This window comes from Oncorhynchus mykiss, chromosome Y, assembly GCF_013265735.2.
Source record: "Oncorhynchus mykiss isolate Arlee chromosome Y, USDA_OmykA_1.1, whole genome shotgun sequence".
Classification (NCBI taxonomy): domain Eukaryota; kingdom Metazoa; phylum Chordata; class Actinopteri; order Salmoniformes; family Salmonidae; genus Oncorhynchus; species Oncorhynchus mykiss.
The window spans coordinates 31,909,171-31,937,126 of record NC_048593.1 but is presented as its reverse complement, the minus strand read 5'-3'; the positions used below and the strand labels follow the sequence as shown (position 1 = coordinate 31,937,126).

The following is a 27,956-nucleotide window of genomic DNA, read 5'->3' as shown; positions in this document are numbered from 1 at the left end:
AATCACACTTAAGATTTTGTCGGCATGTAAGAAATAATACATTAAAAACAAAATACTGCACAGTTTCCTAAGGGCTAGAAGCGAAGCTGCCATCTCTATATGTGCCATCTTGTCAAAGACTTGATAAGTGGTGTGATGATGCAGATACATTTATTCAAAAGAGAATAATGACAAAAATATTGAGAGGAAGTTGCTATTCTACATTCATTATTTTAAGTAGTAAACCCAAACTAATCCCGTCTTAGCCTCTCTCTTTCCTCTATATTTCCCAGGGAGCACAAATACTGCAACACAGTGACAATAAGTCAAGACTATTGACACACCCAGGACATTGACAAGTCTAAACAACATTTTTTAAAACTCCACAAAGCACTACATATATTTAAAATAAAATAAGAAAACATTAACACATCACTAAACATAAACAAATTCTCTGCTGGGGAAAGCTAAATGAAAAAATGCAGACTAGAGACACCACCCAAACACAATTATAATAGTACCCTTCGTAAATGAATGTCTTGACTACATCCTGATTTCCAAGGGACAAGCATTTTACACTAAACCAGCGCCATCAAAAAGGATCAGCCCCCATTTTGTATCCCCATGAGTACAAGGAAATACAATGGACAAGAACATGGAGAGACATGTGCAGTAATTCTAGCTACACCTGCAGGACTTAACAATCATATTGGACAACTGCTCCACCTGTGAAAAAAAAAGCCCATTCAATGGATAGACATTATAAATATGTATTCAAACCCAGCAACTGTGTTGACTATGATTTCAATTCGGTGAGGATGTTATGAGATTTTCATTTGATACTTCTTAACTATACAGTATTCACTGACCTTGTGTTGTCTCCCCACATAATAGATAATGGGTAGAGGCTCCAAGACCTGTGGAACACAGCAGGGTTGGGCAGAGGCTCCGGGGTTGTGGTGCTTATACAGAGCCAGTACCTGTGGTTGGGTAAACAACACTAGATATCTCACTGAATAGACCATCTCCCCCCGTGGCTATACAGCGTCTGATTACTGAACACCCCGACTGTACAGATCCTTGAAAGACAGTTAACAATGGGGACGTCTACAAAAACATGACTGGTAGCATTACCTGGGAATACTTGTTTTCTGTGTTCCATATATAGGTGCAGGGGCCGATGCAGTAGTTAGCAAAGTAGCCAGTGGGTTCATGGATCCACTTCCAGCCCAGGTCCTTACGGAAGTCAATGTAAAGTTTTCGCACACAGCAACTCTCCGATTTACTGGGGGATACACACACCTGTGAGTTATACACCTTATTTCTTACAAACAGGGAGTTAACAGGGCGATAACGGGGAGTTAGCAGGGCGCTAACAGGGAGCTAACAGGGCATTAAGAGGGGGTTAACACGGCCTCTAAGTAGGTCTACAGTATATCTATCTGCCAAAAGAGATTAACTTTGTTAGTACACATTTAAGAGACATTAATTGATCATTCTAAATGTGCTCTTGGGCCGTTGGAATAAAGGATAGTCTCACTCTGAGCAGATCTCTTCAGTAGTGGTTTGTCGTTTCTTCCGAGAGCTAAGCTGGCTGTGGCGTTCCACAGGAAGTGACATCAGTAAAATGTGAGGCTTTGATGGCATTTTCATGGCTAGTGTTTCTGTATCTCCCCTCAGCTTGTTCATCCCTATCGTATAAAACATTGACACCTGTCAGGCAAGAGAATCACAGTGGAGGTTTTGGCAGAAAACGTATGGCTTGAGTTGATTTCAATACAGTGAATGGGAGTAAACTGCAAATACCTGATATTTTGAAGCGGAATTCCTCCATTGGTTTCCCACAATCACAAGGCAACTTCAGTTGGAATCCCTGCTCCTCTCCTGTAAAGTGTTGCAAAAAGACTAATATAATGGTGTATCAAACTTATTTTTAAACCTGAAGGAATAGGTATACTGTTTTAGGTGTAAAAGTCTGTTGGACAGTTCTTTCACATGCTTTGTCACTTCAATCAGACACAGATTTGTAACAGGATATGATTGCAACTGTATTGCAACATACTGTTTGTGTATTATGTAATTATATCTACAACCCTAAAGGAAATTGTAACTTACCAGCCCCTTGCAGCCACTCATTCAGAGTCTGTGTTACATCAAAGGACACCCAGCGATTGGCCCATTCCTTGGAGACAAAATGGGACTTCAGGTAACGTGCCTTATCGCCAACTCCTCTGTAGAGTTCCAGCCTCTGCTCGCTGTCGTCGAGCAGGCCATGGTTCTTGATGAGGAGGCGGAGCTCAGCTTGAGAGAGCAGTCGATCAGTCCCCAATACTGACCGCATCTCAGACATGTTGAAGAGAATCTGGTGCTTACTGGTGTTCTCACCTTGGAAAGGAGAGTCAATATGATTTTTTTGTACTTTCTACTACTGAACCTGTCAGTGCGGGAGAGGGGGTATAGAGAAAGAAAGAGAAACCAAAAGAGAAGCTGCATTTTACCATAGTACTGGTAATAAAACTATTGTGGATAGATTCTGTTATATAAAAGGCACTCTCAGAGAGAGGCGAATGCAGTTTCAGGTTTGGCCTCAAATGCTATCTGACGGAGCCAAAATGACCTCTGTGAGTCTGTAACAATAATTACACATTGACAGGGACGCTGAGGAAGTGAGGCTCTGCTCTGGAAGCTAGATCACACCATGCTGCTATATTACAATAAACCAACGGCATCAAAAAAGGATCTAATCAGAGGGCACGGTCCTAAGGGCTTCTGGTTTAAACCTAACCTGCTCAGAGTTACTGCCTGGACAACAAGTTTACACTGTAGCAATGTATACTGTCTTGTAGACAAAAAGGGGGAAGGACCCAGCAAAGGGAAGGAAACATCTGGTAGGGAGAGGTAAAAGGTTGACGCAGGCCATGGTTTTACATACAGCAGACAGGGCCATTGCAGTCAGTTCAGTAAACCAATGGAAGAAACACCCATTTTCAGTCAACAACCTTATCTAAAGGACATAATTATACACATGTACATCCTAAAAATGATCTGCCAACTGCAGTTTATGCCAGTCATAAACTACAGCACCACTTCAAATGTATCTTATTCACGACATGCGACAAGGTTGAAATAGCCTTAATAATAATTTGCATGTCTACCTAACCTCTCTGCATCATCCGGCACTCCTCAATCCGGGGTGGTGAAAAGTTAGACAGATGCTACATGGTATACAGAGTAGCAGCCCTTTTAATTTCAAGGGCAGCACTTCAGTCATTTAACAGCACATACTAAGTCAAGTGTTCCTTCCTGCCAGCTATTCAGATAACCAGAATAAGCACACAGTAATCAGTCAGAGGAAACCACTGGCCCCATCCATCTGTCTCACCCTCCACATTGTCAGTGACAATGTGGTCTAATGTTATTTCACTCCAAATATGGGTACGATGATCAAAGATTATGACAACAAGCAAAATATATACAATGCCTACTTTTTTTGCATTGCTATGCAATTACCATGGTGAAGGCCTGTGGTTAGCTAGGGTTTATATCTTAAATCGACCTTTGAAGATCCCCCTACACACATCAACCATTTAACACGCCTATACTTGACTGAAGTGAGGCTAGAGAAGCATCCACTTTAACTTGACAAGCCAGAGCCTGTGTAAGTAGCAGGATGTGTGTGCATGTAGACAGCATGCATGGATATATATACTCACTTTGTTTCATGTTGAACTTGTGGACCTCCTTTGCAAAGTATGCCTCCTCCTCTGCATCCTGAGTGGACGGTATGTACGTGTGCACCTGCTCCTCACTCAGCTCCACTGTGCTGTTGTAGATGGACATCAGGGAAGCTGGGACCTCCTCAGTGTCTCCCTCCTGGTCAATCTCTGGCTCCTTAGGTAGCCGCAGCTTGCTCAGTATCTGTCCACGGATGGCCTCAATACGTTTCCTCTTCACCAGCTCCAAGTCCAGAGACTTACAGGTGGACATGGTGTCACTCCGGCACACATATTCCAGCATCAATAAGGCAGTCAGCATCAAACACACTGCCCTCATTGCACACTTTAAAGAGGAACAATGTCTATGATAGCAGGCTTTCAGAGTTGACTATTATGTGGATTTACCGTCCTTTTGAGCCTGTTGCATGAACAGATTTCAATGTACTTCTCCTGCTGCTGTCACAACAACCCAGGAGGCTTCAGTATCTCAAGTTGAGCTCCTCAGAGACTGGTGCTAGCTCTTGAGCCGAGGTCAGATCCCGGACTAGAACCACAGAGTTCACCACCAAAAGAGCTCAGCCTAAACTGAGTCACTGTCTCGCTGGCATGGTGCCTCACAGACTCTCACAGTGCTCCCTAGAGGCAGTCTCAATTCATGAATGAATGAACTACAGCACATTACTCCCCGTCCCTGGGACCCAATTTAAAATAACAAACAAGCTCTTTCGAGACCCTGTGTAAACTGAGATTTGGAACGTAACAGAGGAAAATCTCAATGAAAATTGTCAAGTTGTCTCAACTGTCTTCCCAACTCTCTATAAAAATGTATTTGTTAAAATCAGTTAACAATTTGTTTTGGCAAATGTGACAGTCTCTCCCTACAACGTTATTGAATATAAAAGTTTTAGTCAGCTGACTCACTTCTTTCATCAGATAAACTGCTTCAGACTAAGCCAAAGCAAAGGGCCATTTCATTAGTCTAGAAGAGCACAATATTAATGTAAATGTCTAAACCAGTTGTACATAAATACACGCACACAACATACCGTATTGCACAAAGCCGTATTGCATTGTAAAAAATAAAAAATACTTCCTAGCTTCAATTACTTAACCATTTAAAATGTTCCAAGACCGATGCTGTGTCATTCACTAGATGCACTTTCCCATGCTAAACTTGAGACAACACTCAAGACAGAGGTCCACCACAAAAAAAATGAAAGAGCAGAGTAGACATCATAACAGCATCATCTAACTCACCCACACAGTTACAGCTCAGGCCCGCCTCCTTCTCATTCTCTAGTCTACTATATCCAGATCCAGTCAATTAAAACGGTTCAGACTAAAACAAAGAAATAAGAAAAAAACAACACACCGTAGAAAACCATCTACCCTATTAGACCCTAGAGTTGTTAGTTTTAGCAGCCTTCATCAGTCACTGATCTTTTCATTCCAGTTCCTGTTGCTTTTCTGTCTAGTTCCTGTCCTCTTGCACAAAAACAGTATGAAGCTCTAAGTCCAGGAAGTGAGCGGCATTGTGACACATCTGCCATTTCAAAGTACAGGGTTGCTGTTTCCTTTAACTTTGCCGGAAGGCAAGACACATGGAAGAACTTAAATCAAATTGTATTTGTCACATGCACCGAATATAATAGGTGAAATGCTTACTTACAAGCCCTTAACCAACAATGAAAAATACCTAAAAACGAAATAAAAAGTAACAAATAATTAAAGAGCAGCAGTAAAATAACTATAGCGAAGCTATATATAAGGGGTACCGGTACAGAGTTAATGTGCAGGGGCACCGGTTAGTCGAGGTAATTTAGGTAATATGTACATGAAGGTGGAGTTAAAGTGACTATGCATAGATAATGAACAGAGCATAGCAGCAGCGTAAAAGATGGGGTGGGGGCAATGCAAATAGTCTGAGTAGCTCTTTGATTAGATGTTCAGGAGTCTTATGGCTTGGGGGTAGAAGTTGTTTAGAAGCCTCTTGGACCTAGACTTGGCGCTCCGAGGATCACCGTGCCGGATGTGTTGTTACCTACCCTTACCCCCTGGGGGCGGCCCGTCAGGAAGTCCAGGATCCAGTTGCAGAGGGAGGTGTTTAGTCCCAGGGTCCTGGTGAGTACACGTCCTGGTAATCTGTCTGGCCCTGCGGCCTTGTGAATGTTGACCTGTTTAAAGGTGTTACTCACATCAGCTACAGAGAGCGAGTTTACAGTTGTTCTCAGTAGATGATGCTCTCTTGCATGATTCAGTGTTACTTGCCTCGAAGCGAGCAGAAGTAATTTAGCTCGCCTGGTAGGCTTGTGTTAACTGGTTGATTTGCTAAATTCAATAGACCTGCAAGTGCTAAAAACAGAGTATCATTCAAATAGACTGACATGGATACAATATATTCGTAGTTAATATATTTTGTCTCACTTCTGTGTTTACCACCTACTATCAAACATTGATAATAAGTACTTCATAATATTACAGAAAATGTTGATGAGTGAATTAATTGTGGCTATCAGTAATGGCACTTGCAAGCCTAACCTTGAGTGAATATTTGTACAGAAAAAAGATAGGTAAGTTAGGTTAAAGATCAAAGGCATCAGGTTTGGTACATTGTATTGATTTATTTACATAATTCTACTATATAAAACACAAGGAATTCATAGAAAAGTATCAAACTGAAATTAAGTGCAGTACAAAATCTGTCTCGCATTGTTTAAAATACAACCTCGATTATATGAAATGTTCTAAAAGATATTGACAATTGGGAAGGCAGATGGTGTTGAAAGGCTCACCCCACCCAGCCACCACACACGCTGCTGGTGGAGAAAGAGGGGAAATACCTACATTTGCATATTGGGTTTTTCTCAGCATGTATGCCACATCAACACATCTCACAAGGCAAAATATATCATCTGACCTTATTTTATGTGCCCTGGTGCAGATATGGTCCAAATCCACACCGCCCCCACCCACTAACAATACAGTGCTCCCTTCAGGCTTCCCTCCATTCACCCTACGCTCTCCCATCTCTACATTTCAGCTCTCTACACCATATCTGTCAAAGTGTCGCATGATGATGCCTAGCTCCAGCTCCACAGTGCCCATAGCAACTGTGTGCAGCCTATATCTGTCCGCCCCACTGTATACGAGGTCTGGGGAGCGCAGCTGGGGACCTCCACCCACAAAGGTTTGAGCTATCTGCTCTTGCCAGGATCCCAGTGGTCTCCAGGTCACACAGCGTACATGGTGGTGCCCTGGGCTGGAGGGCACATGGCAATATCCATAACCATACAGCTGACAGCGCCCAAATGAATCCTGGTGCCAAACCTGCAGGTGAAGCTTGGGCCAACCTGAAGGAGAATAAAAGACAAACGAGTCTTACCCTGGTATTACCCTGAAAACTAGGCGTGGTAGAGGTGACTATGTATATACTGTAGCTAGCTTTTGATGTGTGATGAACTGTTACTTTGAATTTGCCAGGAAGCTAGTTTGTTACCTTGCAGTCCTTTAGTGGTGTAGTGCAGATCAATGGGATGACTCCAGTATGCCGTATCCCCCGTCTGAGGCAAATCCACCTGGGTCTGCCCCTCCTTCAGGCCAGAGAGAAGTCTCCATGCACCTCCTTACATAACGAGATAAGTGTTGTTGGAAACTGAGAATCACAACCATAGCGGATAAGGTAAAGTACACATCATACTCAATAAAATAATCTGATTATAACGGAAAAACACCTGTATGAATTCCCCATTTACAGAAAAGACTGCTCTGAGGGAAGCCGCTAGCCCCAACGATCTGACCGATAATGTGCAACTCTGCCATTACCGGTATCTGTGCAGCTCCTTTTCCTACAGGTAGAGAACATAACGTTGAATTGGTGTAAATCTCTGTTTACAGTCACTAGCTAGCTGGGATTAACGTTAGTTAGGAGTACCGTTATAGCTAGCTGGCTAACGTTAGCTAGCCTCGTAGGGTCAAAAGATACATTCGTCAACATAGCTGGCCTGCAAAATGGTTGTTGGTTAGCTAGCAAGCTAACACATTTGATTAGCTAACGTTTCAACAATTTATATAAAACATTGCCAGTGAAAAACAATAATAATGTAAAAAACATACCCCAAGGATTCACTCAGATGAAAACACCGAAGCCACCATGATCCTCATTTCCTTGGAAACCAAACAGGAAACTACGGAGGTTGACGATAGAAAGCAGGCAAAGCGCGAATTCAAAATCCACAGATAGAAAATGTGACTTTGCTCTGTTCCCTTCCTTCGACAGTCAGTATGGATTGTTGGATGACCTTGTAGGAAACTAGGGAAATTAATTGTCCGCTAGTTTATTGCCATGGAAGTGTTTTCTTCCACATACACTGCACAATAGTATAGCTGGCTGTGTACATTTCTATCAATAAAATATATGTAATGTAGGAGAGAGTGGTGTCAGTTGAGCCAAATGGTCTATGCGTGCGCCACCCGTGTTTCTAGGAAACAATGAACAAAATTAATATTTTGACCAAATATTTAGGACGAGGTCCTCATTTCATGTAGTCTGTGAAGGAGGAAACCACGTTGGAAAAAGTGGTAAGCAAGTTATGTCCAAATAATGGATTTTCACCAAGTCAAATTAATATATTGTGTTAGAGATTTCATGATGCTTGCTTGTATCTAATCGAAAATAGATCATTTTAGGATTGTTTTATACATCAGTTGGGGTCTCTATAAGCTTCAACATGTTACCCTAAACCTAGCATCAGTGGTGGAAAAAGTTGCCAAATGTAATTTACAAGCGAAGAATTTGTGTTTCGTGAGTCGCCAGGTCAGAGGCAGCAGGGATGACCAGGGATGTTCACTTGAGAAATGCGTGAAGTTGACAGTAAAAGCAAATAGTGATGTACAGATACCCCCAAAAACTACTTAAGTAGTACTTTAAAATATTTTTACTTAATAAGTACTTCATACCACTGCCTAGAAGGAAGTGCATCCTTTTAGCTGTGTGGGCTAATATAGTCCAAATGTTTGCCATGGGTAAGTTTAGACAATGGCTATGGGGTAAGTTGATGAGCCAATATGGTGAGCCAATGGCAAGTTGAGCAAATGTCAGTGTTTCTTCCCAGACCTAATGCAAAGTATTATCGCTGGGATATGAGGTAACAACAGGGCCTGGCCTATGTCAAAAGTGTTAAAAAAAAGTACAATGTTTTTTTTAGGTGATAAGCCTGTATTGAAATATGCTTAAAGTTGCACTATGCAGAAATCGCTCCACCATTTCTTGGTTGCTAAAACTCTAATAGTCGCCTAATTTCAGTTCATTTGACAAAGTAACTTAGTATAGTATGGAGAATCATTGTACCATCTAAACCACTGTGAAATATATTTTCCATATATTTTCCAACCCAAAATATTGCTGTTTCAGCTGTTTGAAGCTGGTGAAACAAAAACAAAATGAATAGAGCAAAACCAAAACTTAAGAACAGGACGCATAGAAATAGCAGACATAGAACAGATCTACCGCTTCTTAGACTTGTTTTCAAGTAGGATGATAGATCTATAGAACTCACATTTATATGTGGATTTGGTCGGGTCGCCCAAAAAGTTACATATTGCCACTTTAAAATGATTGAAAGACAAGAAAGGGATTGTTATTGTGTTGAATTGTGTTTGTGAAATACATATAGACATGGTTTTCCAAAGGAAGTGGTAATATTTCATTCAGTACATTCATTTGTAGGCGGTTAAATTTACCCCATACCTGGGGTAAGTTGTGCCAAGAGACCACTTTTTTTTTGTACAAGCTATGTTTTCAAAATTGTAATGTTTACATGAATTGTGATTATTTCCAGGGATGCACAACATTCATAGATATATGTCGATATCTTTTAAATAAATAATACTATATTACCCTTGACAGAGTGACGCTGAATGTAAAAAATTGCTCCACTTACCCCACTCACCCCTAATGTGATGACGCTTTAATGTGTGCTAGGCTACACAAGGCTGCGTATTGCTCGCTATGGAAATGAAAGAGACAAGAAAGCACAAAACATTTTCTATCGAACCCTGGCATTTATTTAAGCAACATATAAATAAGGAAACGAAACAATGACAATGAACTTAGCTAACACATGGCAGAGCCAGAGTTAAGGAGATAGGTGTGGGGGAAATAGTTATAAAGACAAGGTACGCTTACGTTACGTTATTTAAAACGGCGTCAAGAAATCCACGCTCTCTCCATAGCCAGAGGATGACAGCAGACAGGTTGTAACCAAATCAATTATATCAAAGATAAGATAAAATAGCTCAAATGTTTTGCATCAGTACATATCACTTACAAAGGGTGGCAACAATAAGAGGCAATTATTGCCCTTGTATTTTCATAAAGGATGAACAGGAGGATTGAAAGTCTTGACGGTAGGTAAATCATCATTTCCCCCCCTAGAATGAAAATCCCCCACAGTCAAAGGCATCAAAGTCTGAGTCTGCCCCCTCAAAGTCAAAGCTGTGGAAGTGAGGAGAGTCAACAACAGTCTGGTTGCAGGAGTGGTATGCCCCTGCTGAGCCCAGGTTAGAGAAGTCTGTGCTGGGTGGCAGGTCAGGAGGCCTTACGTCAGGATTAGCAGGAGAGCATGCACCCAGGTAACCCATGGCAGAGGAAGCAGCGGCCCCTCCCATCATCAGATACACAGCCCTCACTGCCTGGGCATCATGGCTGGTGCCATGGCGCAGACAGCCCACTGAACGACTAGTCCCTTTGTCCCTCTTCATGTGGGGAGAGTTCTGGCCTGTGGTGGAGGGTGGAGAGAATGTCATGCAGTTGCTGTCTACTCTACGCCACTGGACTGCAGGTTTTTTTTCCTACAGACTCAACCAAAGAAAAACTTAATGGACTGGGTAAAGTGGGTAAATTAATTCAGAGACAAAATTGCATAAACAAGTTTGTATAGTAATGTCCGTAAATCTTGTATTTCTCACCATTTTCCTTTTGTTGAATGTCACCTGTGGTTGGCCCAGGATAATTTGGCCCAGCAGAGATTAAGCCAGGAGAGGTTGGCCCAGGAGATCTCGGCCTAGGTGATCTTGGCCCAGGAGATCTTGGCCCAGGGTATCTTGGCCCAGGAGATAAGATCTCCATATCACTCAGTGGTGGAGTTGGGGGATCTTTGTCAGAAATGGGGTCTGGAAGCGGGTCTCTGTCAGTGATGCATCGTGCTGAAGCATTATGGCGTCTACAGGAGGACATTGGTGATGATACACTCTGTAGAGTAGAAAAGTGTATAGCTGTGATATCAAACCGTTGAGGAAGAATACCCTACATCTTGCAATGCTATCGCTCACAGTCACATCACTGACAACATTCCCAGTTTTTTTAAAATGAGGAAGGCGGATTAAGATTCAATTTAAGGAGGCATAGACTCACCTCTCGTACTTTCCTCAGCATGTTGACCCATTGACTGAGGAGAGAATATGACACATTATTACTTCAGTAGTACTCAGAACATAGTTTCATCAACGTGAGATGAAAGAAAGTAAATCGCTGACAATGCACAATGCTGCCAACTCCAGTAATCCCCATCCCACCCCAGCCTCTATCTCACATTGCTCTGCCAACTGACCTGCAGTCTTCTGCTTTGTCAGCCAATAGCAGCAGGAACTTCTCCTGAGGCAGGATCAGAGCAAAGCAGCAGTCCCTGCGTCCTCCAGAGGGCAGCTTGGGCAGGTCCAGGATCTCCCTGCCCTCCACGATGGCCTCACAGCCACCCTGCAATGCCACCATCTGGTCAGGAGGGGACACTGCATCGCGACTCACCAACACACAGCCGTCAGCTGTCAATATGAGGTACCTCTCCTTCCATTGTTTGAACATAAAGCCACCTGGAAGTGAGAGGTGGAGGTTGGTAGCGCAGGGGACAGGAAGCAGGAAGAGTGCATGATGGATGGTGAGAGAGCGGAACAAACAAAGGCAAAGCTCTTTAGAGGCACTTAGGACTACATACATTTTTCAGAACAGAAATATTTAACAACCAAAGCACGATGGAAGGATTAACCATGTGTGTTAGGTGTATACTATTGTTTCAAAGCAGATTTGTTTAAGACTACCAAGAAACACTCTGTGTGACTCTGATTTAGCCCACTGCAGTACAAGGTTAAACTAACTTTTCCACAATGATGATGATGATGATGGAAGCAGTGTGCCAGTGGTTTCAAACATGTCCACTCTCTGCTTCCTATCCTCTCCTCCTTTAGGATTAAAACAAGTCACATGGTTGGAGGATCAAGAGGGGGCTGGACCAAGCAGATAATACTGCCTATAGCGTGCACTTGAACTAGAATAAACAGTGCCACACATCTGGATCCACTCACTACATGTGCAAACCAAAGTGATGCACTTCATCAGAGCATATAGAACCATCAGTCCCGGACAGGAGACAGTCTGAACAGCTGTTATCCCACTAGCATATGGCATTTGACTGCATCATATGACCATGTCCTCATTAATTGATACAAATGATGTGGTCTGATCTACTAATCTATTCTTGATCTATTCCTGCCCTAGATTGTCTGTGCCAGAACTCCAAAGCACTATTTTTCTCTGCATTTGCCCAACTAATTCCACGTTATGCAATGCATGGTATGTTGATGGAACATGCACCACTCATTTTACATCAACACATTTTTTCCACCTAGTCAGCTCTGAGATTCAAACCAGCAACCTTTCGGTTATTGGCCCAGCGAGCTTAACCACTAGGCTACCTGCCGCCCACTCCTAAGTGTCCTGTATTTAGTCACAATTTAGAAATGCTGTATTGATGCCCGTAAAGCTCAATAGATCTAGCTTAGCACCGGACATAGACTGTAAAACATTTCCCCGTTGTCATAATGCAAAAGAAGCTTGTCTGTTTATGCTAGTCATCATCTAATAAATATTTCTATGGATTTGACATAGGCTTCAATTTTGTCCCAAAACTGAAGATAATCATTATTTGACAGAAATTAATACATAAAAAAAAAAACATCAATAAATGTACATTACAATAATATTTCAAGTAACGTCCTACCAATTATTACTACTAAACAAAAATAACTAAAGTAAAAGAGAGGAGAACTGGTGTCTTACCATACTTCCTGAGAAATCCACGGTGAATCCCTGCAACACTCATATTTAAAGGTTAGCCTCCATGAGAGACAAGGCGCAAGAGATGGAGAGAGCGATGGCTGTATTTAGGAAGGATGCAAAGTGGGCGAGTGAGCATGCCTGTGTGTGTTTGGTGTGTTTTAGTGCCGAGGCATAATCCCCATTCAGCTGGAGCATCCCACACAGGGGCAGTTCAGAAGCTTGGAATGAGATTGGTTTTACTGTCCTCATGCAAGCCAAGTACAATCACATAAACAACACGTGCCAGTGCAAATCAAAAGTAAAGTACTGGAGTATGAATGGTCAAATCTAATGCAAAATTCCTAACTTACAAAATGACCTATAGCCTAACCATTTGTGCAACATTTTCACTAATGCAAATAGAATTAGAGAAAGCACGCATTCACTGGGTAAAGCACATATAATCTGTACTGTCTATTGTGCTATTACTGACATGGTGCATAACCACTCTCTTCTCTTGAGCCACTTGATAGTATTTCCTATCGATACTTGCATGCACTAAAATAACTAAGACTTGCACTATGACTCAGTGATTTAAGTCCTCAATCACTAAAACATGTACTATGACTCAGTGATTAAAGTCCTCAATCACTAAAACATGTACTATGACTCAGTGATTAAAGTCCCCAATCACTAAAACATGTACTATGACTCAGTGATTAAATCCTCAATAATTGGTGTATTTCTTAATCTTAATCCCATTAACACTTTCATGTGAAGTCAACAACAACCCCCTGTGGTAGGGTGCAATGAGATCACATTGACAATCCCTCACTGGCCTTTGACCCCAGATTATGGCGGCCACAGGGGATTGCTGTATCTCTCCACAGATGGTTTGTGGGAAATAGGAATGGACAGACTGATACCATGTTAATCTTTAATAGCCTATGTGAATGTTGCAGCATAAATCCCATATGGTTTTAAAATATCATACATGGAACAGACCTTAAGCATTTTGCTGCAGGATAACAGTCATTCACATCTCTGCAGATAAACATTTTATTTGTTTGTATTTCATAAGAACTTTAACAATGAAAACTGACATTAAGTTTTCTCATACGTGCATCCATCCTTTATCATGTGCTAGCGTATTCTTTCATACGAAGATGTGCTTTTCTGTCATTCATTATTTGAATATCCAGATGAGAGATCATGTATAACATCTTGTTTTTCAAGCCTGGCTCTGAGGACCAACAGGGTGTGTAGGCTTTTGCTCCGGCCCACCGTCAAACAAGGTTCATTTTAGGATTGATAATTATTAGTTGATTATTTGAATCAGGTAGTATTAGCCATCGATGAACCCCAAGGACTATGATTGAAGAGCACTGCTATGGCATGAGATTATGCTGTTTTGGCCTAGGACATTTTATTGCAGTGTTGTGATTCTAAGAACGTCCACAAGGGCGCAGTAATACCCCATGGACTGTATGTTGAATGTTTTTATGTTGCCATGAAATAGGGTTGTGACTAGATGGAGTACAGCCATGACCCAAAAGTGACTTTTCGTAGCAGGTTATGAGAACGTTTTAGCTAACCTTAACTGGTTTCCTAACCTACTACGTTAATTCTATTAACATGCTACATAAAAGTCACTTCTGGTCGTAGCTGTACACCACTTAGTCAAAACCAGGAAATAGCCTACTACTAAATCCTCTGTTTCCTCATTTTAGAAACACACCCGACTAGTCTTGAGGAGTGAAATTTGTAGGCCTATACATTTGTTTTTGCATGTGTAAAGTCTGCTGCCTCTAAGATAATAATGTTATTGACCATTTTACTGTTTTCTCAGCTGACTGGTATATCATGTTATGACAGTATATCATGTTATGACAGTGGATTTAGATGTGGAAACAATGTTGATTCAACCTTTTTTTGCCCAGTGGTTAATGTCTACATTTGTTTTTGCCACGTTTATTCTATGACAGACACTTGAACTTTTACATTATATGATGTGAGCTAAACATACAAAATCATTTTTTCCTTGAAATATTTAATTGAAATACTATAGAATTCCATTCATTATGGAGCAGGCTTTCCCAAATTCGGTCGAGGAGTGTTTCTTCAATGATTGAGTGTGCATGACGGTCAATAAAGTAAGTGAAGAAAAGGGAGGGAGGAGTAATGGAGGGAAAACATGTCAAGAGCTAAAGTTTGCCCATAGAGTAATTCAACCGATGTTGAGAGACTGTCTAATACTCGCGCACTATTTGCTTATTACAAACTAAACTAGCTGGATTTGATGTATCCTATTTTTTAAATTCGACTCCTCGAAGGAGCAAAACAATTTAAAGAATTCCCATGGCATAGTCTAAAGTATACTTTTTGGAAAGCAGCTGAAACCTTCAAGAAATAAAGTCTAACATCTGGATACTGTGCATGGAAGATGACTCATTCTTGCCAGGAATCGTGTAAATATGTCTGAGGCATAGTAGAGAGCAATCTTATTCTTCAAGAGCAAACCTGAACGAGGATGAACGGCAGCGGGGGGTGTGTGCCGTTATTTGTTCTTCTGTTGATGGACAGTGCTAGGCCTACCTGTGCCAGGTGAGTCAGCATGGACGATAACGGAGGCGCTGTCATAACGTATATTTTATTATTTGAAAAACCTTTTTAAAAGTTCATGTTTTTCCTTCATTATGGTTTATCTTACTTACGAAGGTTTTAGACTGATATAGTTACAGATATAGGTTTTTAATTTGAGCCAGTTTGCTACAACAGGAAAGAATCCTGCAACAACAGAAAATGTTCATTATTACGTGGATTGTAATTAATGAACATTTTTGTAGGGCTTGATACATTTTTCGTACGGGAAAATCAAGTCTGATATTTCAGAGTGGAAATTACAAACTTCAGAAGCCTTTTTAAACCTCAAATACACTTCAGGTTTTATAGTTCCTGCAGTGCAGTAAAGTTCTCTTGCAAGAGGGCGATCAAATTAAGATCCTACATCTGTAGGCTACTATTAAAGGGAATTGACAATACAATTTTATTCTCTATTTAATGTTAAACTACTCTTAACTCATGCTTCCCCTAATGAACTTTGGTATTTATTAATCTATGAATTAATTAAAAGCAATAGTCACTGAATATCAGTTTAACATTCAGAGGTGTTGTGGGTGTCCCACCTGTTTTTTTTAATTAAGTGTTTCAATTTTTGAAGAGCCCGGCCAACGTAACCTTATCCCTGGGTAAGCCGCTACAGGTGCTCTGTACTCTCCAGGGAGATGGGGGTGGAGAGGAGCCTCCGGGTGTGGTGTGGTTGAGGGACGGTCAATCCCTGGATTACGCTGACACCAATCAAGTGTCACTGTCACTGAAGGAGGTTGGCTGACCATCAGTGAACTCAGGTCTTTCCTTAGTATGACTCTCTCTCTGTGTTTACGTTATGTCAGTCAGAACAACAATGCATCTTATTTTTAAATATATGTCTGTCTGTCTGTCTGTCTGTCTGTCTGTCTGTCTGTCTGTCTGTCCGTCCTCAGAATTGATCATGTGAAGCTGTCAGACATTGGGAGATACTGTTGTATGGCAACAGTTGGGAGGAAGGACTTGATGTCCCAGGAGGGGCACATTCAGCTGGAGGGTAAACTGTCCCTTTTCTCGTTTTAATAAAATGTCTGTCTATATTCTACAATATCTTACTGAAATTTCATAATCTTTTCAAGGAATCCCACATTTCTCAGTGAAGCCTCATGACGTGACAGTGGTGGCTACTGTTAGCCTCAGCCTGCAGTGTTTGGCCCGTGGGCCTCCAGAACCAGTCAGGATCATCTGGCTGCAGAACGGAGGACCACTCAACACGCTACAGGACCCAGTGTCCCATTCTCCCTCTACTCTCAATATCACAGGCAAAGACTGTCTTATTTGCATGCCACACGTAGAACAAATCAAAATCAAATCAAAAATCAAAATCAAATTGTATTTGTCACATACTTTGTAAACAACAGGTGTAGACTAACAGTGAAATGCTGATTTAATGGTCCTTTTCCAACAATGCAGAGTTAAAGATAAAAAAAGAAAACATTTACATAGTGACACGAGGAAAAAGCATTTCTGTTATGTATTGTGTGATGATGTAAAACATATTTTCAGAGGCAATTCTTTCATAAAAGAGGGTTGATAAAATCAAAAGCATTCATTATATCACTGACCACCTCTCTGACTGTCACCATTTAGGCCTCAACCATACCAGCAGCTTCTCCTGTGAAGCACACAACAGTGAAGGTGTGGCTACCTCAGCCTCTGGAACTGTGCCGGGTCCGTACCAACAGGGCAGGGGTGCAACAGACATTACTTAACATGTTGATAGGATTGGTTTTTATCCATGACTATCTCTCTTTCTGTCTTGGAATAGTGGTTCCCTCCCAGGCACAGAAAATCCAAGTTGTAGAGGTCACCAACTCTTCCCTACACATCTCCTGGGAGCCTGGCTTTGGAGGGGTATATCCTGTCTCTGTGTTCTATACGGGTAAGACTAATCCAAGAAACTGGTGTGACTGACTATAGAATAGTCCAGATACAGAGCCAATCTAAAAGTAACTGCTCATGAGTTATACACAGGGTATAAAACATTATGAACACCTGCTCTTTCCATGACATAGACTGACCAGGTGAATCCAGGTGAAAGTGGTATTAATGTTTTATGCACTGTGTACCATGATTGATATTTCAGGCAGCTCCGTCTGGTCCTTACCGCAACACGTTGCGTAATCTCCTGATCCATAATCAGAATGTCTATGTACCACCTGCTCAACACCTGATCCCTGAACTGAAGCCCTACACCTTCTATGACGTGAGGGTGGCTTGCCGTAGTAGTCAGGGTGCTTCCCCGTGGACACCATGGGTAACACTGCACACAGCTGAAGGAGGTAAGCTGTACGCCACAATCTTCCACCTACAACCCATCAGTGTTTATAAAATTATGTTACTAATGTTTTTCGTTATTATAAAGTAGATGCAGGGAGTCAGGAAGCAGGTGCAGTTAGTGAGTTTAATAACAACAAACATGGAGCAATACAAAACACGAGAAGCGTCTGACATGAAAACAAAAACAATACTACCTGATGACTAAAGAGTGCTGTATAAAGGATAAGTAATCAAGGGATTAATGAAGTTCAGGTGTGACCGATGAGACGAGGTGTGCATAATGATGGTTGCCAGGTATGCGTAAAGATGGGTTGGCAGGACAAGTGGTTAGTAGACCGGTGACGTTGAGCGCCGGAGCGGGAGTTGACGTGATAGTTATTTGTATTCACTTCTACATTTCTTAGTCCTTTTGGCAGATGATTTCATCCTGACTTACAATAAGGGAATTCAACAAGTGCAACAACACCTATGTAGCAGAGCTCAGAGACACACAGGAAATATGGGAGGAGCAACGAGAGTAGTCTCAGTTGAGTGACTCACTGTGAAAGACTGGTTTTGGAACAAAGATTGTTCTTGAAAAAACTATTTGGGAATTGATTAAACATTCTCAAGTGTTTTTTGATCAAATAAACTGAAGCGATAGGGACCCAACATTAAATAAAGATTGTCAGTGGTAGTCCTCTGAGATGGTAATAGACAGTCAAGTTTGCCAGTAGGAACACTCCTCCGCTCCATTCTCAGTGTTTTAAATATAAACTTCTATATTGAGCAAGCTGCCTGAGTGAAGGAGGAGGTACTGAGAGCAGGAGGGAAACACATTAAACATGGTCTATTCATGGTTTGGCAGAGGTGGTGCAATCCTGCTGTGTTCATAATGCTGCAGTGTGTTTGAATTAAGGCTAGAGGAGAAGTGTTTTTTTCTCATGCTTTCCACAGTCTGCAATGTAGACATGCTTGTGAAAAAGGGAAAGAGAGACTTTCGAAGAGAAAGGGGAAACAGCCACTACCACAGTGGTGTAGTGCACATCAACCCATGCTGACCTATAAATCATTTTCCTGAAGTAAAATGAAGTTGTCACGTTCGTTGAAATGAGGGGACCAAGGTGCAGCGTGGTAGGCGTACGTTGAAATGAGGGGACCAAGGTGCAGCGTGGTAGGCGTACGTTGAAATGAGGGGACCAAGGTGCAGCGTGGTAGAAGTACATTTTACTTTTATTTCAAATTAAACCAAAAAAACTACAAAATACAGAAACGAACGTAAAGCTACATGCAGTGCAGAAAGCAACTACACACAAACAAGATCCCACAATCTAAGGTGGGAAAAAGGGCTGCCTGAGTATGATCCCCAATCAGAGACAACGATAAACAGCTGCCTCTGATTGGGAACCATACTAGGCCAACAAAGAAATAGAAACATAGATTTGCCCACCCAAGTCACACCCTGACCTAACCAAATAGAGAATTTAAAAAATGCTCTCTAAGGTCAGGGCGTGACAGTACCCCCACCCCCCAAGGTGCGGACTCCGGCTGCAAACCTGAACCTATAGGGGAGGGTCCGGGTGGGCATCTCATCTCGGTGGAGGCTCCGGTGCGAGACGCAGACCCCGCTCCGCTTGAGGCTCCCCCCATGTCGGTGGCGCCTCTGGTGCGGGGATCGTCACCGGGGACTCCGGACCGTAGATCGTCGTCGCGGACTCCGGACAGTAGATCGTCGTCACGGACACCGGACTGGGAACCGTCTCTGGAAGCTCTGGACCGGGAACCAATGCTGCAGGCTCCGGACCGGGGACCGTCGCTGCAGGCTCCGGACCGGGGACCGTCGCTGCAGGCTCCGGACCGGGGACCGTCGCTGCAGGCTCCGGACCGGGGACCGTCGCTGCAGGCTCCGGACCGGGGACCGTCGCTGCAGGCTCCGGACTAGGGACCGTTGCTGGAGGCCGAGTGTGTGGAGCTGGCACAACGCATCCTGGCTGGATACCCACTTTAGCTCTGTAAGTGTGGAGAGCTGGCCCAGGACGCACTGGGCTGTGAAGGCGCACTGGAGGCATAGTGCGTAGATCCGGCGCTGGATATACTGGGCCGTGGAGGATCATTGGAGGTCTGGAGCGTAGAGCTGGCACAACGCATCCTGGCTGAATTCCCCCTGTAGCACGGCAAGTGCGGGGAGCTGGCACAGGCCGCACTGGGTTGTGCTGGCGAAACCATGTGTAGAGCTGGCACAGAATTTCCTGGGCCGAGGAGGCGCACTGGAGACCAGGACCGCTGAGCCGGCACAATCCGTCCTGGACAGATGCTCACCTTAGCACGGCAAGTACGGAAAGCAGGCACAGAACGCACCGGGCTAAGGGTGCGCACTGGAGGCACGGTGCACAGAACCGGAAAACATGGTATCTGAACCGTGACCAACTCCTCATCGTAATTATAGGGAGTTGGTTCTTGTTCCCACCTTTGCTCCGCTCTCCACCCAGTGTGCCTCCCCCCAAAAATGTTTTTTGAGGCTGCCTCTCGGGTTGCCGTCGTTTCCTTGATTCCTGGTCTCGTCGCCGTTCGTCTCTCACTGCCTCCGCCTGCTTCCATGGCAGGGTCTTGTCCCCAGCCATGACCTCCTCCCAGGTCCAGGATATCCTCCACTCCTGGGCATGCTGCTTGGTCACTTGGTGGGATCTTCTGTCACGTTCGTTGAAATGAGGGGACCAAGGTGCAGCGTGGTAGGCGTACATTTTACTTTTATTTCAAATGAAACCAAGAAAACAACAAAATACAGAAACGACCATAAAGCTACATGCAGTGCAGAAAGCAACGAAAGGGCTGCCTAAGTATGATCCCCAATCAGAGACAACGATAAACAGCTGCCTCTGATTGGGAACCATACTAGGCCAACAAAGAAATAGAAACATAGATTTGCCCACCCAAGTCACACCCTGACCTAACCAAATAGAGAATAAAAAAGGCTCTCTAAGGTCAGGGCGTGACAGTAGTCAGGAAAAACGGCAATTCAATCAAATCAGTAACCAGATTTTAGAGTTGAAATAAAACACCCTTCTTGTGCTGTGAGAATGTAAGTTTGGATTCATTTGATTTGATTAACTACACAATGTTGACTGTGTGGAGGAGAAAAAAAAGACATCGTACTGGTTCTTTCCGTAAGTTTGTTGTTGCATGCAGTGGAAGACTCATGAATCTGAGGTCTTTGTGTAACCTAACCATTTAGACTCTTTACTCTGTTTCTTTATCTGAAGATAGCATGCACACGCATGAGGCGGCACAGATCTTCAAGGTGTGTGTGCGTGTGTGTGTGTGTGTGTGTGTGTGTGTGTGTGTGTGTGTGTGTGTGTGTGTGTGTGTCTGTGTGTGTGTCTGTGTCTGTGTCTGTGTCTGTGTCTGTGTCTGTGTCTGTGTCTGTGTCTGTGTGTGCGTGTGCGTGTGCGTCTGTGTGTGTGTGTGTGTGTGTGTGTGTGCGTGCGCTATACTTTGTGTTGTAAATAGAGCATATGTTCCCGACCTCCCCACAAAGATGTACAGGAATATTTTGGAAAGATATCTTATCTCTCTCACCTACAGTACATCTCTCAACAGGAGTCAGAGGTGCTTAGGCAGAGGGAGAGACAGACAGAGGGTTGGAGGGATAGAGGGAGAGACAGACAGAAGGTTGGAGGGATAGAGGGAGAGGGAGCGAGACGGGCTACAAGAGTGGAATACCTCACTGCTAACATGCCCCAGGTAACACACACACACACACACACACACACACACACACACACACACACACACACACACACACACACACACACACACACACACACAGACACAGCCACTTTAATAATGGGAATTGATGGGAATTTATGTAAAATATATCACTAGCCACTTTAAACAATGCTACTTAATATAATGTTTACATACCCTACATGATTTATCTCATATGTATACGTATATACTGTACTCTATATCATCTACTGCATATTTGTAATACATGTATCACTAGCCACTTTAAACTATGCCACTCTGTTTACATACTCATCTCATATGTATATACTCTACTGCATCTTGCCTATGCCGCTCTGTACCATCACTCATTCATATATCTTTATGTACATATTCTTTATCCCTTTACACTTGTGTGTATAAGGTAGTAGTTTTGGAATTGTTAGCTAGATTACTCGTTGGTTATTACTGCATTGTCGGAACTAGAAGCACAAGCATTTCGCTACACTCGCATTAACATCTGCTAACCATGTGTATGTGACAAATAAAATTTGATTTGACACACACACACACACACACACACAGTGTAATGGGTATCTTTGCTGTTGTTCTTTTTACCTGTCTTAGGCTGTTATGGAGTCAGTTCAGTCCTCTGAGCTAGCTATCCCTCTCTCTAGCCTCCTGGGCAGTGTGTCCCTGAGTGTGAGTGCCTGTACTGTTGCAGGTTGCGGACCCTGGAGCCCAGTCCAATCCCTCAAACAGAAGCACCCTGGTCAGTCTGGACAGAACCGAGGGAGACAACAGGATGGCTGTGATGGGTCAAGGAGAAGGGAAAACAGCAGGAGATTCAAAATGAATATTTGAGGGGCTGTGTTTTCTAGGTTGATTTAATCGGTAGCACATTATGCTATATATGCAATTATACTGAGACAAAGAGAGACATGCTTTGGGTATGTACCTATAGTTCTCCCTGTACAGTGTTGGAAAAAGTACCCAATTGTCATACTTGACTAAAAGTATAGATACCTTAATAGAAAATGACTCAAGTAAAAGTCATCCAGTAAAATTCTACTTGAGTAAAAGTCTAAAATTATTTGGTTTTAAATATACTTAAGTATTAAAAATAAATGTAATTGCAAAAATATACTTAAGTATCAAAAGTAAAAGTGTAAATAATTTAAAATTGCTGATATTAAGCAATATGGGGTGGCAGGGTGGCCTATTGGTTAGAGCGTTGGACTAGTAACCGGAAGGATGCAAGTTCAAATCCCCAAGCTGACAAGGTGACAAATCCCCAAGCTGACAAGGTGACAAATCCCCAAGCTGACAAGGTACAAACCTGTCATTCTGCCCCTGAACAGGCAGTTAACCCACTGTTCCTAGACCATCATTGAAAATAAGAATTTGTTCTTAACTGACTTGCCTAGTTAAATAAAGGTAAAATAAAAAAATATATACATTTATGGATAGCCAGGGGCACATAACAGACATAACTTACAAATGAAGCATTGGTGTTTAGTGAGTCCGCCAGATCAGAGGCAGTAGGGATGCCCAGGGATGTTCTCTTGATAAGTATGTGAATTGAGCCATTTTCCTATTCTACTAAGCATTCAAAATGTAACGAGTACTTCTGGGTGTAAGCGAAAATGTATGGAGTGAAAGTACATTATTTTCTTTAGGAATGAGTGGAAGTAAAAGTAAAAGTTGTCAAAAATATAAATAGTATTTTTTTTTAAATTAAGTGCTTTACACCACTGTCCCTGTATCACTTTGTTCCATTGTTTTTCATTACTGTCAGATGATTCATTTAAACCATCTGTGTGTGCAACAGGAAGACATTTTACCCTATGAGGAACGCTGGTGGGGATTTTGTGGTGAGATACAGTGCAGGACGCACCTACAATCGTCAGTCAAATGAAGCCACATGTGAGTTGCCATGCCAGTGACATAAGAGAAACAGTGCAGGATGAGCGGATATATTAGTTATTTAAGTGAATGATTGGAATCAAATGATGTGTCGTGCAGGGTGAGAGTTCAGGAACAGGTGTCGAGGCTTGGATTTCATCCTGTTGCTCAATGTTGTTCTGTGCCAGATGTGGAGAAGCAGAGTAGTGTCATGATCTGGCTGTTAACACAACCCTTTGGATTTAATTGAGAACAGAATACAAATCTTGGTAGAGTCATACTGCTAGTATTTCTAGGGGTCAAGGCACCTACACCTTTTAGTTGATTTATTACAATAAAAATGGAAAACTGTCTAAATCAGGTGATCCCAAACTTTTTCACGCAGGCCCACCTTACAGTATTGGGGAACATTCCCCCCTGCACGCACGCCACATCTATTTCTATGGTACAAGCTCTGTTCATGACACAAACTGTTCACACCCCTCTTGTTGGCAGAGAGAACATTTAGCAGGTTTAAAGCATTTTTCCTGCAATTCTACACATTTTGTCATGTCTAATGTGTATTGATGTGATATTTGAGTGACTCGAACATTACATGGGCTAGTTGATCTGGACATTTCTGACAATTTATAAATAGCTCTCTAAGGTCTGAAATGACTGACATGACAAGAGGAACTGACGATGCACTTCCCAATATAGAAATGTCACCTTGTGCATTCTACTTTTACAACGTTCAAGAGTAAGTTGAAAGCTGGACTGAGTTCACACCCCGCCCACCCCTCGCAGGCGCGCCTCAACGTTTGGGAACCACTGGTTTAAATCATAGTTTCGGGGTGTGTTTGTTGATAGTGTGAATATAGCATTGTTATGGTGAGGTAAACAGGAAGGAAAAATATATACTGTAAGCCTGGAGCAGCTTAACAATAATGGCCTCATGATCTGGGTTGTTTTTCAAAACCGCAGCAGAAAAATTGTATCATGTGTTACTGAGCCGGGATTTCACAAGAACAACATCCCCTGTAAGGCATCACTCTGATATGTTTTGGCAGTTGTTTAAGGACAGTGGGGGAGGATTCATGCTAAAGTTATTTTCCAAGATGTAATGTTTTCAGAAATCCCTGTATCAGTGTAAGGGACTATTATCTATCCCTTTCCACAGTGAACAGCCTGGTGATTAGTGATGAATTGAAGCAGAGGTTGCAGGACGTGATGGTGGACAGTCACAAGCTGACCCTGGGCAAGACCCTTGGAGAGGGTGAGTGAGCTCTGACTGAAGCCTTTATCATACATGATGTAACCTAGACATGAACTACTCAGGCTACGAGTAAACATCCCAGGCCCTTAAGAGGCTTAGATCCCCAGATACACCCACCTGACTAACAACTTACTTACTCTGCAGGGGAGTTTGGCTCTGTCCAAAAGGGCTTCTGGTGCACCAACAGACTGTCCTCAAAGTAGCTGTGAAGACCATGAAGAGTGAGTAATCAGACAGTGTCAGTTTCCACCATGCCTCTCCCATATTTTACCTGAGTCACCTTCTCCTCCCTCTCACCTTCTCTTAGTTTCCATCTCGCACTGAGATGGAGGACTTCCTCGGGGAGGCTGCTTGTATGAAGGAGTGCCCTATATGAAGCATGGGGACCTCTACAGTTTCCTGCTCTACTCTAGACTTGTGGACAATCCTTTGGTCAGTTCCCTTCCCTCCCACACAGATCGTAAAGTTTTTGTTACACAAATACATTTTGGCATTGTGGCCTTTCTCCTTTTATGCATTTTCCATTTGTGCTGCTGTATAGCACCCCCTGTTGGAGAAAACTGCCTCATCTAATCGTCTCCGTCTCCTCTCCATCCATCAGTCCCTGCCTTCTCAGATGCTGGTGAAGTTCATGACAGACGTGGCACGGGGAATGGAATACCTGAGCGACAAGAGGTCCATCCATAGAGACCTGGCAGCGCGAAACTGCATGTGAGGATTCTCACCTCTCTTTTGTCAATGTGTTCCACTCTTTCTCACACAATCTCTTCAACGTTTTTCTGTGAAAGTCTTGCATGTTGAGTGATACAAGTAACAATACAGTGTTTATTATGTTGTACATATCTGTCCTGCAGGCTGAATGAGAATATGACTGTCTGTGTGTCAGATTTTGGCCTTTCTAAGAAGATCTATAACGGGGGACTACTATAGACAAGGATGCATTTCAAAGATGCCAGTGAAACGGATCGCTATGGAGAGCCTGGTAGACAGAGTTTACACCACCAAGAGTGATGTGGTGAGAAATCCTTCCTGACTTGGTCTGGCTACATGATGTGCTCCATGTACCCCTCTGTATTCGTGTTTTAAAATCCTTCGACATACAGTGCATTCAGAAAGTATTCAGACCCTTCAGATAGAGGGAAAAAAGGTTTTTAGACATTTTTGCAAAACAGAAATACCTTATTTACATAAGTAATCAAGTTAGTATTAAATAAGTATGTCAATATTTAAGTAACAAGAACTAAATACAAGTACAACATTTGTGACAGTTGCTTATTATCACTCTCTCTCTCTGAGTGGTCGTTTGGAGTGACTATGTGGGAGATAGCCACCCTGGAGTGGAAAACAGTGAGATCTATGACTACCTTAGGCAGGGCAACCGCCTCAAACAGCCCCCTGGCTGCCTGGACACCATGTGAGTTTCTAGTTCTGGATCTGTACACATAAATCCTTGAATAGTATGAGTTGGTTCACTGAATTATCATTATTTGCTGGTATACAGTAGAGGCAACGTAACCTTCGTGGAGTACCTGAAATGGTGTTTATTTTTTCTCATGTTGTATAAGCCTCAGTCATCCCCTCCTCTCCTTCATACTGTAGCTACTTCCTGATGTTCTCCTGCTGGCTGCTGAGTCCTAAGGACTGCCCAGGGTTCCCCTCTCTGCGCTGTGACCTGGAGAAAGCCCTGGAGGATATGCCTGAGCAGGAGGAGGCAGATGACCTGCTCTACGTCAACATGGAAGAGCCCTCAGGCTCTCTGTTAGGGGCCATTGGGGGCTGGGAGCCCTTTGGACTGCCTCACCCGTCCTACTGGAAGAACATGGGCAATCTGGAAACAATCCAGGTGCATCATCATGATCATGCAGAACGCTATGTTCTCTGCCCTCAGCACAAGGCCCAGCCCTATCTCAATGACTCTATGGACAGCCCTCAGCACAAGGCCCAGCCCTATATCAATGACTATGGACAGCCCTCAGCACAAGGCCCAGCCCTATCTCAATGACTCTGTGGACAGCCCTCAGCACAAGGCCCAGCCCTATCTCAATGACTCTGTGGACAGCCCTCAGCACAAGGCCCAGCCCTATCTCAATGACTCTGTGGACAGCCCTCAGCATGAGGCCCAGCCCTATCTCAATGACTCTATGGACAGCATGAGCTGGATGGCCTCCTCTTCGAGCATCACTTTTCAGCTCCAGGCATCCCACTCCTCCACTCTCCTGCTGGACGGACAGGTCAAGGATGGGACCGTATGGTGTTCAGGCAGTGAGGCTTAGAGAAAATACAGTGACTACCAGTGGTTGTATAGAAATACTGAAAAATGTGGACTGAAATGCACATTTTATTGAAATACTGTTGTGTATTGATTTGTTGTGCACAGACACTGCAGTAAATTATTACTAATGTGCCGCCCCCCATCACATGCTACATATCTTCCCAATATTGAGTTTAGAAATCAAATCACCTAATTCATTGGCAGCGACTGTGTGTTATAAATTGGTATAATCATCTACTGAAAGAAAGCTACATCAAACTGCAAGTGCATCAATACCTTTATTTAATAAACCAATGAACAAACTCATTAATAAACCAATCTTTGTTTTAAGAACACAAAGTTGTGAGTTCTTGTAAACTAAACAATGTATTGGATATAATAATGCATTCATAGTGTTCACAGACTAGAGTCGGCATTAAAAAAACATTGAATAAACTAAAAACTAAAAAATACACAATCCCTAGTTACTACGTTAACAGCACACTAACCATAATTAGTTCTATTGAGGAAAAATAAGAATAATCAACATTATTATGAATCATTAAACAGAGACAGAGAAGGTTTCAGGAAAAGCTGTAGTGTTTGCAACACAAATGTTGTCAGTTGAAAAGTAGCAGTTGAAGAGAATTTAAAGAAAGTATGCCACTCAACACATTCAACGTACCGTGTGAGTGGTTTTAGAGCTGTTCCAATGGGATGGAAAATCAAGCGGAATAGTCAAATATTATCAAAGAGATTGTTGTGTCATTAGTCTCAGAGTGCATTGTTTTAAAGGAAAAATCGATGTACTCTGTGACTATCTCCCACGTAGTCACTCCAAACGACCACTCAGAGAGAGAGAGCGAGAGCGAAAATAAGCAACTGTCACAAATGTTGTACTTGTATTTAGTCCTTGTTACTTAAATACTTCCTTAATAAATTATGTAAATTAGGTATTTCTGTTTTACATTTTTTTATAGAAGTACCAGCCACTATACTTTAGTTGGGCTTATAGTAGAAAGTAGTACACCAATGCAACTAATAAAGTTTGTTCAAACAATTTAGACACTGAAATTTGACAGAAATGTACATTTGTATTGTCTACAAACACAGACAAACAATGTGCACCGTGTG

General features: G+C 42.6%; 3 protein-coding genes, 2 long non-coding RNA genes and 1 pseudogene across 5 annotated transcripts; 3 read left to right on the top strand and 3 right to left on the bottom strand.

Moving 5' to 3' along the window:
- Positions 1-131: 131 nt before the first annotated feature.
- Positions 132-5,326, bottom strand: LOC100136774 (transforming growth factor beta-1 proprotein-like). Its single transcript, XM_021591332.2, has 7 exons — positions 3,693-5,326; positions 2,095-2,364; positions 1,786-1,863; positions 1,520-1,670; positions 1,114-1,264; positions 849-959; positions 132-705 (listed from the first exon to the last, which is right to left on the bottom strand). The coding sequence occupies exons 1-7, from the start codon at positions 4,030-4,032 to the stop codon at positions 658-660; spliced, it is 1,149 nt and encodes a 382-aa protein (XP_021447007.1). The 5' UTR covers positions 4,033-5,326; the 3' UTR covers positions 132-657.
- Positions 5,327-6,296: 970 nt separating this feature from the next.
- Positions 6,297-7,957, bottom strand: LOC110510050 (B9 domain-containing protein 2). Its single transcript, XM_021591331.2, has 4 exons — positions 7,809-7,957; positions 7,427-7,540; positions 7,192-7,317; positions 6,297-7,045 (listed from the first exon to the last, which is right to left on the bottom strand). The coding sequence occupies exons 2-4, from the start codon at positions 7,512-7,514 to the stop codon at positions 6,732-6,734; spliced, it is 528 nt and encodes a 175-aa protein (XP_021447006.1). The 5' UTR covers positions 7,515-7,540; positions 7,809-7,957; the 3' UTR covers positions 6,297-6,731.
- Positions 7,958-8,059: 102 nt separating this feature from the next.
- LOC118945355 lies at positions 8,060-16,707 on the top strand. Its single transcript, XR_005040518.1, has 5 exons — positions 8,060-8,273; positions 11,325-11,526; positions 11,934-16,190; positions 16,326-16,426; positions 16,509-16,707. It is a non-coding gene; the product is annotated as an uncharacterized LOC118945355 (long non-coding RNA).
- LOC110510049 lies at positions 9,668-12,905 on the bottom strand. Its single transcript, XM_021591329.2, has 5 exons — positions 12,805-12,905; positions 11,303-11,561; positions 11,107-11,140; positions 10,662-10,944; positions 9,668-10,471 (listed from the first exon to the last, which is right to left on the bottom strand). The coding sequence occupies exons 1-5, from the start codon at positions 12,845-12,847 to the stop codon at positions 10,125-10,127; spliced, it is 966 nt and encodes a 321-aa protein (XP_021447004.1). The 5' UTR covers positions 12,848-12,905; the 3' UTR covers positions 9,668-10,124.
- A 111-nt stretch (positions 16,708-16,818) lies between the features above and the next one.
- Positions 16,819-22,502, top strand: LOC118945354. The gene is made up of 5 exons (XR_005040517.1): positions 16,819-17,100; positions 17,198-17,311; positions 17,516-17,711; positions 21,286-21,429; positions 22,136-22,502. It is a non-coding gene; the product is annotated as an uncharacterized LOC118945354 (long non-coding RNA).
- A 289-nt stretch (positions 22,503-22,791) lies between these two features.
- Positions 22,792-27,057, top strand: LOC110509423 (annotated as a pseudogene).
- Positions 27,058-27,956: the final 899 nt, after the last annotated feature.